The 10,659-nt window shown below is 67.2% G+C and overlaps 2 protein-coding genes across 2 annotated transcripts in view; both read left to right on the forward strand.

The window, feature by feature from the left end:
- Positions 1–724, forward strand: part of EMIHUDRAFT_53517 (hypothetical protein) — a gene marked incomplete at both ends in the record, with an annotated part of 1,166 nt that extends 442 nt beyond the window's left edge. Inside the window, one exon of the mRNA XM_005757072.1 lies at positions 344–724. Coding sequence (XP_005757129.1) covers positions 344–724 — 381 coding nt within the window. The remainder of the gene's footprint in view (positions 1–343) is intronic.
- Positions 725–5,426: 4,702 nt separating this feature from the next.
- EMIHUDRAFT_69097 (hypothetical protein) lies at positions 5,427–5,768 on the forward strand (the record flags this gene model as incomplete). The annotated part of the gene is made up of 1 exon (XM_005757073.1): positions 5,427–5,768. A coding segment is annotated over one exon (342 nt), but the record flags the coding sequence as incomplete, so codon positions are not given.
- Positions 5,769–10,659: the final 4,891 nt, after the last annotated feature.

A 10,659-nucleotide genomic window follows, 5' to 3' on the forward strand; every position in this document is an offset into this window, starting at 1 on the left:
TCGGCGAGGTGCACTGCGGGTACCTGCATATATTCCGCGGAAACTGCCTCGGGGGAAGCCGGCACGATCCCCAGCTACTCTAGCAGGGGTCCAGAGATGCTCCACAGGGTTAGCTACCAGGAGGCAGACCTGGGGGTCAGCCACTGACGGCGCCGCAGGGAACAGCAAAAGAACCGCCGGAAATCAGGCGCAGGCCGGCCAAGAGGACAACCAGCAGGAAAACGAAAAGGAGGAGGGACTGGAGCAGGGAGAGGAGGAGGGAGAGGAGGAGGGAGAGGAGGGCGATAGGGGCACGTTGCAGGCGGTGGACCAAACCGGTCTAAGAGGCGCAAAGCCGTCGCAGGTGGCGTGCGGCTCTAATTACACGTGGGTTCTGTGCGATGACGGGCGGCTCTTCTCCTGCGGCCACAATCAGTTCGGCCAGCTGGGCCACAGTAACACCTACTACTCGTCGTCCTTCACGCTGGAGGAGGTAGACGTGTCGGGTCTAGACGGTGCGATGCCGTCGCAGGTGGCGTGCGGAAATGGACACACATGGGTGCTGTGCAAGGGAGGGCGGCTCTTCTCGTGCGGCGACAATGGCTACGGCCAGCTTGGCCGCACGGGCAACAAGAGGTTGCTGCAAGAGGTGGAGTGTCCAGACGGCGCGGTCGCTTTGCAGGTAGCTTGCGGTGGTAAGCACACCTGCGTACTGTGCGAGGGAGGGCGGCTCTTCTCGTGCGGTCACAATACGTTCGGCCAGCTGGGCCTTGGCCACAAGGAACGCCAGCAGACGCTGCAGGAGGTGACAGAAGGCACGTCGCAGGACGGAGCGCGACCGTCGCGGGTGGCATGCGGCTATCGTGGCACGTGGGTTCATTTGTCCGAAGTAGGCCCTCCGCCTGCACAGCCTGAGGCACAGCACCCGCCCGAGGAGGCGTCTGAGAAGCTGGAGGAAATGCAGGACTCCAGGCTTAAGCGTGATCGCAGTTCTGGCGCGTCGTCCAACCCCGGGGGTTCCAAGCGGCAGGGCAGGGCGAGAGGGCAGGGCGAGAACGAATCCCCCGTACCGCAGCATAACCGCTGGCGAAGCGACGACCCACCCGACGTGGCTATCACAGTTCGACATATGCGGACGATTTTCGGCTTCAATCCTAATGACGAGCTGCTGGCGGAGCTGCTTCGCGCATGTGGCGCTGATGACCGCGACGACCTAAAGGCTGCCTGCGTAGATGCTTGCGACGGCCAGCGGCTTCGCAGCCTTCACTTCCAACGGCTCAGCTGGGCGGATCTGCATTGGCTAGTAGAGGAAGCTCTCGGAGGTAACGACGAGAACAGTGGCTTGTCTGTCGATGCGCTGGCTCGCAAGTTCATCGAATATCTACTACAAGATTGACCGGTCGCCTCGTAACACTAGTGCCTCCTCTCTCAGTTCTCTCAAAAAAGAAACGGGTGGTTTTTCTTGCTTTTATTTAATAAAAGAAAACACGCGTGACGCGAGAGAGAGAGAGAGAGAGAATTCTTGATACGAAACCACGACGACACACACCAGTCGACTCGCATCGGTTGCCTCCATGAACGGCGGAGCTATTCTCGCGTCCACACCACACCTGGCTCCAACGTGGACACGCCCATAGCTGGGGACACTACTAGGTCACGCATGGCATCAGAAGTTTTATCTCTGGGCCCCGAAAGGCATCTCTAGCAGCGTCGTTACGCATGCGCCCTCCCCTCCTGGGCGCATACGCCTCACGTCTCGACAGAGCATAAGCCCTTGGCGTGTGACGAGACGAGTTCTTCGCCATCGCAGCGAGCAGCAAGCCACTCTCCGCAGCAGCCGGAGGCATCGCCGCAGCACTGTCTGCGCCGCGGTCCCGCACCCGTCGACGAAGCTCCCCCCGCGGAAGACCGCGCGTAGCGACGCCTTGACGATCTCTCTCTCTCTCTCTCTCTCTCTCTCTCTACGCGTGACGCGCAGGACGCGAACGGGTGGCAGTCGCGAGCGCGCTCCCTTCTGGATGTCTCGCTCGACGCGCGGCTCGACCTCGGCTGCCGCCGCGGTGGCAGCCGTGGTGACCGACGTCTCCGTCGTCACCGCCAGCGTCGTGGCGGGGGTCGCTCCTTCCGCCGACACGGTGCGCGTGGAGGCGAGCGCTGTCAAGGTCGGCCCCGCCTCGAGTGGAGATGAGGACAGCAGCGACAGCGACGAGGAGGCGTGGCGGCGGGAGGGTCTGGTCAAGCACCTGGAGCGCAAGATCTGGCCCATCACGTGCGCCGTCATGCCCTTCGTGAACTCGGACCCGGCGGTCGCGGCGCGGTCGGCGCTCATTCCGCCGCCGCGGATGCTGCGGGGGAACCTGGCGCCGCACCAGCGCGTGGGGCTGACGTGGCTGCACACGCTCCACGAGCACGGCCACTCCGGCATCCTCGCCGACGAGATGGGGCTCGGGAAGACGGTGCAGACCATCTCGCTGCTCGCGACGCTGCTAGAGGCGGGCGACCCGGGCCCGCATCTGATCGTGGCGCCGGTGTCGGTGCTCGAGAACTGGCGGCGGGAGGTTGCGCAGTGGTGCCCCGAGATGCGCGTCCTCAAGTACTACGGCTCCGAGGCCGAGCGCGAGGAGATGCTCTCCGATCTCGCCGCGGCGGCGGAGGCGGAGGAGGAGGCGGAGGAGGCGGCGAAGCAGGCGGCGGCGGGCGGCGGGCAGGCGGCGGCGGCGGCAGGCGGCGGCGAGGGCGGCGAGGGCGGCGAGGGCGGCGAGGGCGGCGAGGGCGGCGAGGGTGGCGAGGGCGGGGAGGCGGCGGCGAGGAAGAAGCTGTCGCCGCACATTATCCTCTGCGCGTAGCACCGTCGTCGAGCATGAGCAAGAGGTGTGAACGGCGTCTCTTCACAGGCGCAGGTGTGAACAGGCGCGTACACCCTCTTCGAGCGCGACCACGAGAGGGCGAGGAGCGAGCGGCGCGCGCTGCGGCAGGCGGTCTTGTCGCGTCGCCGCGGCCGTTCGGCAGGGTATACTCTGTCCTGGACGAGGCGCAGCAGGTCAAGTCGATGCATAATATATAACACGTTGGTTTGGGTCAGGTACTTGGTCCTGGACGAGGCGCAGCAGGTCAAGAACAACCAGTCGAGCCGGTGCAAGAGCCTGCTCGAGCTAACCCTGACCCTGACCCTGACCCCTGACCCCTGACCCCTTACCCAGACACTGTCCCTAACCCTAACCCTGTCCCTAAGCCTAACCCTGCCCTTAACCCTTTACCCAGCCCCTAACCCTGCCCCTACCCCTACCCCACCCCCGTAGGTACAAGAACTTGCTCAAGCTGCGCGTGCGGCGCCGCCTTCTCCTGACCGGCACGCCCCGTCGAGAGTGCGCCGCGAGCTGCTCAGCCTTAATAATTAACTATTATTATTAAGGCACGCCCATCGAGAATGCGCCGCGCGAGCTGCTCTGCCTCCTCTCGTTTGCGGCGCCAAAGCGCTTCTCCCTAGAAGCGGAAATGCGCGTTCTCGTACTCCGACCAGTGCTCGAGAGGGCACGTACTCAACTGTGTTCGGCTGTATTCAGCCGTATTCGCTTCCCTCGTACTCACACGGTGCTCTGAATACTGTGCACACTACACCGAATCCCCCCCCCCCCCCCCCCATGTTCGCGCGTTATTACGTAGGCTCTTCTCGATCGCCGACGAGTTCGACCCGCGCACCAAGAAGCTGCTCAACCTCTTCACGCCCGAGGAGGAGGGCGACGTCGCCTCCGCCGTCCCGCGAGGGCGAGGGACGGTCTCCCGCTCCGGCGCGGCGGTCCGTCGCGGCCTTTTCTCTTTTCTCGCCTGTTGTCCAGAGCTGTCTCGTCGTGATAGGCGCACGGCGATGAGCTTTTGACGGCGTGTTTGGGGGGCGGGGGCGTGTCACTTGTCTTTCTTTCGCGTAGGCGCGGCGATCATCAAGTCGCTCGCGTCGCCATTCGTGCTGAGGCGACTCAAGTCGCAGGTGATAGCCCCGACCCTGGACTGCCGCGCTCGCCACCACCACTCTCCCCGCTGGTCCCTCGCCGTGTGCGTTTCACCCTCCTCCAGCCTCACCACCCGCACTGGAGGAAGTCTACCTGACTTTGCTTTGCCTTAGGTGATGGCGAGCTTGCCAAAGAAGACGGAGGAGGTGCTGACCGTGCCGATGCAGGAGGAGCAGAAGCGGCTCTACATGCGCATCCTCACCGACTTGCGGCAGCAGCAGGAGCGGCGCGAGGCGGCGTACGCGGAGCAGGAGAAGGCGAAGAACCGCGCTCTCCAGTCCGAGACCACCATTGAGCTGACCGTCACCGTGCGGCGCGGCGGCAACGGCGCCCTCGGCCTGAGGATGGACGACAACCGCGTTGTGTCGGTCAGCTGCTGGAGAGATTGCCCACAGTCTCCGATCTGCCGCGATTTTGCCGCAGCTATGCCGAGCTGCTGCCGAGATGTGACTGCAGGGGTAGCCGTTGTGGTGCCGAGGTGTGCCACGCCCCCCCTTTGCGTGCAGGTGAGCCCGGAGAGCAACGCCGCGGAGGTTGGCATCTTGGCGGGCGACCTGGTGTGGGAGGTGAACGGCAAGTCGACGCAGGGCTCCTCCTTCTCCTCGCTGCTGCCAGGGCCGGACAGCCCCGCGCCGATCAAGCTCAAGCTGCGGCGGACGCGCGTCGAGGGCGGCGCGGAGGCGGTGGAGGGCTCGGTGATGGCGGTGGCGGCGGTGGCGGGGTCGGTGGCGGAGGGGGCGGTGGCGGCGGTGGCGGCAGTGGCGGGTTCGGTAGCGGGTGCGGAGGGCGTCGCCGTCGTCAAGGGGGCGGCGGGCGCGTCGGTGCCGAGAGTCGTGACGGACGCCAAGGGGGAGCTGAAGGGGGAGGGCATCAGTCCCCCGCCGAACGTCGTCACCGACGTCAAGGTTGTCCTCTCGGCGCCGGCAATGTCCGCCGAGTGGATCCGCGACTCGTTTACGCGGCTGCGCAAGGCGGCGCAGCACGCGCTGCTGCTGCGGGGAGGCCGCTTCTACGACGAGGCCACATCTCCCCATAACTCCCCACATCTCCCGTATAACCCCATATCGCCCCGTATCTCGCCCCCCACGAGGCTGATGGCGCACAGCCCTACCTCCGGAGTATCTCCCCATCTCTCCGATCTCTCCCCATATCGCCCCATGTCAGGTGGCCACGCGGCGCATCGCTCGCTGCCTGACCTTCGAGGGCGCCTTTGCCGACGCAGGCCGGCTGCCGCCTTCGGAGGACGAAGTGATGGCCGAGCTGCGAGCGTCCTCCGACCTGCAGCTGCACTACTACTGCTCTCGGTACGCGGCGATCGCCGACCTGCAGCTCGACCTCGACGTGGCCGCCTTCGCGTCGGGCAAGGCGACCGCGCTGAAGAAGCTGCTGCCGGAGCTGCGCGACGGCGGGCACAAGGTTGTGATCTTCTCGCAGTGGACGATGACGCTCGACGTGCTTGAGCTCGTGTTGGGCCAGGTCGGCATCGAGTACCGCCGCTTCGACGGCTCGACCAGCGCCGCCGACCGGCAAGTCATCATCGACGAGTTCAGCCGCGACGGGACAGTGACGGCGCTACTCGTCACGACGCGCGCGGGTGGACTCGGCATCAACCTCACGTCGGCCGACACGGTGATTTTGCACGATTCGGACTTCAATCCGGCCGCCGACAAGCAGGCAATGGACCGGTGCCATCGGATGGGGCAGACGCGGCCGGTGCGCGTGATTCGGCTGGCGTCGGAGAGCACGGTGGACGAGCGGATCATCGCACTCGCGGCGGACAAAGCGCGCCGCACGAGGGACATCATCGGAGGCACGAGCAACGACGCCGAGGTGGTCGAGGCGGGCTCAGCCACCGAGGAGAGCGGAGTCAGCCGGATGGGCGGGATGCTGCGCGACGCCCTGGCGGCTGAGGCGGCGCAGTCGCTGGCGAGCGCTTCGGCGGGCGGCGAGGCGAAGAGGGAGGTCTGGAGCGACGGCGGCGACGCGGCATCGCAGGCGGAGCAGCACGAGGAGGTTGATTTGCGGCGCGTTGTCTGGGAGCTGTCGCACCAGGCATACGCCGTGTACGGCAAGGCGCGGCTCTGGCCGGACCAGTGGCCGAGGCCGATTTTCCCGGCGGACACCTCAAACCCGCAGCCGGGCGAGTGGACGCCGTATGCCAACAAGCTGCTCGTCGCGCCGCGCCTCGGCGAGCTACTCTCAAAGTGGCGCGATTTGCCGCACACCGCGCGCCGGACCCGCGACGTGCTCACGCGGCTGCTCGAGGCGCTCGTCAGGTACAAGCAGTTGGTGGTGCTGCAGATGCAACAGGAGCGGAAGAAGAAGCAAGAGGAGGAGGAGAAGAAGCGGCGGGAGCAGCAGCAGCTGCGGCAGCTGCAGCTGCAGCGGGAGCAGGAGAAGGCGCTCAAGGAGGCGGAGAGGCAGCGGCAGCTGCTGCAAAAAGAGGCGGAGCGGCAGATGGCGCAGTTTTTAAAGGACCAGGAGCACGCCACCGCACGGCAGCGGCACATGATGCAGCAGCAGCAGATGCAGCTTGAGCAGCAGATGCAGCTGCACCAGCTGCAGCAACAGCATCAGCAGCAGCAGCTCAAGCGGCAGCGCGCGTCGTCGGGCTCGAGTTTTGCCCTCCCGCCCCACGGCGGCGAGCAGCCCCTCAACCTCAAGTTCTCTCTTGGCGGAAGCGCGGCGTCACCAAAGGAGCGTCCCGCCAAGATGCCGAAGCTCAAGCTCACCACGGGCAGCATCGACGCGCAGCGCAAGAGCATGGTCAAGATCGTGCGCGATCTGAGCAAGCTGCCCTGCGCCGCCGGCTTCCTCGCGCCCGTCGACTGGAAGGCGCTCGGCCTGCGCGACTACCCCGTCCTGATCACGAAGCCGATGGACTTGGGCACCGTCGCCAAGCGGCTCAAGGAGGGGCGATACTCCTCGGTGCGCGACGTGTACCGCGACGTCGAGCTCGTCTGCGACAATGCGATGCGGTACAACGCCGACGGCTCCGAGTACTGGGAGGCGGGGCAAGAGCTCAAGGGCATCGCGCACCGCGCCTTTGCGCCGCTGCTCTCCCCCATCCCCGCGGGAGGCCCGAGCAGCGCGCCGAGCGCCTCGCCCGACCAGCAACCGCGGGTGGTCCTCAAGCTGCGCGGCTTCGAGGAGTGGCAGCGGCAGCAGATGAGCTTGGGGGGCGAGGCCGAGGCGGCGGCCCGACGCTCGCGCGCCAAGGAGGAGGAGCGGCGGCGGCGCGGCGCGGGTGGGCCAAGGCGGGGCGAGGGCGGCGCGGGACGCAGCGCCGCCGTCTCGCCGCCGCCACCTCCGGGTGCGGGCCTCTTCTCCTCCTCTCCAGCCGGCAGCGCGCTCTCCGGCCGCGCGAGCGCCGCCTCGCCCGCCGCCCTCTCGGCGGGGGCCACCTTCGGCCTGTCTCCGATGAGCGAGCGAGACGCCGCGCTGCTGAGCCTCGGCGGCTTCGGCCAGCTCCGGCCGATCTCGGCCAGCCTTGGCGAGCGAGACGACGCGCTGATGGGCTTCGGCGCGCTCGGGCCTCCGCAGGGGGCGCCGCCGTCGGCGGGGCGGTCGGAGAGGGGGCGCCGTGCGCAGGAGGCGGGCGCCGAGCCGGAGATGATGGAGGTGGAGCTTGGGCGGTCTGGGGGGGGTGACGGCGCGGTGGAGGAGGCCGAGGCGGCAAACGGCGGGGTCGGCGGGGAGGAGGGGGAGGAGGAGGAGGAGCGGGGGGCAGAGGAGGGGGGGGAGGGGGAGGCGGCTGAGGCGAGGGAAGGGGGGGAGGCCGCCGAGGCGGAGGGCGAGGAGGAAGAGGGCGAGGAGGAGGAGGGCGAGGAGGAGGAGGGCGAGCAAGGGAGCGAGGGGTCGGCCGGGGCTGAGGGTGGCGCCGATCGTCTCTCGACCAGCGGCGAAGCTGCAGCTGTAATTGATTCTATCTGCCGCCGGACCGTAGGCGCCGATCACGTCTCGGCTGGGGGCAGCGACGGCAGCGACGGCATCGGCGAGCGCAGCGCGGCAGAGGAGGAGGCGGAGGAGGCGAATGCAGAAGGGATGGCGGCGGCGGCGGCGGCGGCGGCGGAAGGCGAGGGACTCTCGCATACTGACGCCGCCGGCTTTAGCGAGGCCGATGCGGAGTCGGAGTCGGAGTCGGAGGCGGAGGCGGAGGGAGGCAGCGTGTCGCTGTCTGGCGGCGGAGACGCGTTGGCGGAGGAGGCGGAGGAGGCGCCCGAGGGGCAGGACCTCCTGCCGGAGCAAACGACCGCGCCGGAGGCGCTGGGCGGGGGTGGCGCAAGCCCGCTTGCCGGCGAGAGAGGCCTCCTCTCCCCCCGGTGCCCGCTCCCTCTGGGTCGTCACCTCCTCCCGCTCCCGGTTGGTAGGTCTGTTCGCTGGCGGGGGCTGTGCCGGCGCTCTTGCGGCGGACGGCGGCGCCGACAGCGGTTTTCCCGTCTGCAACGGCCCCGGCGGCGGCGGCGTGGGCGGGGTGGGCGGCGCCGGCGCCCATCTCGCTGCAGGACGGTCTGGGCCAGCCTCTCTCCAGCATGCGTTCGGGGGCGAGGCGGGGTCGGGCTGGCGGGCCAGCGGCGCGCCGTCTCCGCCACCACCAGCGGTGGCGAGCACCGCGACCGAGGTGCAGGGCGAGGAGGCGGACTTGCGTCAGCAGCACGCAAATGCGGCGAGTGCGCTCGAGGCGCTTCTCTCGTCGGGTTTGCCCGCCGCCGGGGTAGATGCAGACTGAGGGGAGGGGATTTTGCTTGGTGGTCCGGGTGATGTCTGGTCCGATTTGGGGGCGTTACACCCAGCCTTGTACTCGTGGTGGCGTTCTCTGTCCCTGGCCAGCGGCTAGGGACTAAGTGCAGGGGGGCGCGGGCTCGCCTCGCTGCCTCGCCGCCCCCTCCGCCGACGGCGCGCGCGCGACCATGCGCCGGCGCGCGGCTCCGAGTCAGAGTAGGCCGCCAAAAATCGTCGCACTGCACGAACCCGTCTCCGGCGCGGTCTGTTCACTCCCTTCACTGCCCTCGGCCCCTGGGGGGCCTCACTAGCACTCGCTGTGTAGCTTAGGGGCCCCCTAGCCTAGGCTTAAAAGGGTGGGCCCTGGGGCGCCTGCGGCTTAAACGGCTTAAAACGGGCCTGTTTTAAGGCTCTCTGGGCCGCGGCGGGGTCCGTCATGTCGCGCCCGTCCACGGTGAACCACTGCGCGCCCACGAAGCAGTGCGAGATGGGCGTCGCCGCGGGTTCGTTTCGGTCTTGATATGATGTAACTTATTCCGGGGCCGGTGTGCGGGGAGCGAACCTTAACGACCGCCCAGAAGCTTTCTGAGCGACCCAATCGGGCCGGGATCATCAGCATATGTCCCCTCCACAACATCGTGGGCGTTTGAGCGGTATTTGAGGAGCACCGCGACTCTGAAGTTCGGCCGGGTGGTCTGCAGACCCCCCCCCCGGAGCAGCAGAGGCTCCGTGGGGTTGAAAAGTCGACGCTGGGAGTCGCACTCGTCAAACCGTCGCAGGACCACGCGGTCCGCACGTACCGCCCACATCCCCTCCACCGCTGAGAAGGCGCAGATCGACCGCCGGGCCGCGTAGTCGTCGTCAAGGAGCGGTTTTTGGAGCCGTACGAAGAGGTCCCAGACGGGCGAAGATGCGGTTTTTCGACGACCACACGCGATGTGGTATCTGGTTTTTGCTAAAAACGGGCCGCCTAGTGCAGCATCACTAGTACAACACGCAACCACACTGAGAGCTCCACACTAGCCGGTATAGGCGAGCACCGGCGGCCTCACCGTCGCCGCTCGCGGCGGAGCCGACGGCGGAGCCACGGGCCGGTGCGACCTTTTGAGCGCCCATGAGCTCGCCGGGACGTCGCCGATGGCTTGGCGCGCCTCTTCCCGCCAGCGCGGGACGGCCTGCCTACAGGAGGGAGGGGGGAGAGACGGAACTGAGCCCTAGGTTCGTGATCCTGTCGCCGGCAAGGGCTGGGAGTAGAGGGCCCACAGCGTCCTAATCTAAAATCTGAGGATTAAGGATTCAGGCATCGCTTTAGTGAGGCCAAAGTGAGTTTATGGATGTGTGAGAACGATGCGCGACACGAGGAGGCACGCGGACCGACTCGTCGGCGACTCTGCTGCACGCCGTTTCAGCATTTTTCTCAGCGTGAGGGAGACGTGGAAGAGTGCCACCGTCGGGTAGGACGGGTCGGCCCGGAGCATCGGAGTAGCCGTCGTGGTCGCGGCGAGCAGCGCCGGCCACTCCGGCGCCGCGTCGGCAACATGGGAGCATGTCCACCGCCACTTCGCGGTCGCAGCGCTGTATTGTCGCCAAACGCCGCCATGTACCTTTTCGGGCAAACCATCGAGCTGCATATCGATTTCGACTTGACGGGCGCATGGAGGCATCGCGTCTCCATGCGCCCGTCAAGTCGGAACCAGTCTGCGGCGACCACAGCGACCTAGAAAGGTACATGGCGAGCTTTTCAGAGTCAAGCGATTGCGCGAAATCCCACAGTGGTGCATTTTGGGGCGCTGTGGGCCCCCTACTGGGAGAGGGGCGGCAAGCGACGGGCGGGTCCGCGACCTTTTGAGCGCGCATGAGCTCGCCGGGACGTCGCCGATGGCTTGGCGCGCCTCTTCCCGCCAGCGCGGGACGGCCTGCCTACAGGAGGGAGGGGGGGGAGACGGAACTG

The sequence above is a fragment of the Emiliania huxleyi genome (genome assembly GCF_000372725.1).
Source record: "Emiliania huxleyi CCMP1516 unplaced genomic scaffold EMIHUscaffold_93, whole genome shotgun sequence".
Lineage (NCBI taxonomy): Eukaryota > Haptophyta > Isochrysidales > Noelaerhabdaceae > Emiliania > Emiliania huxleyi.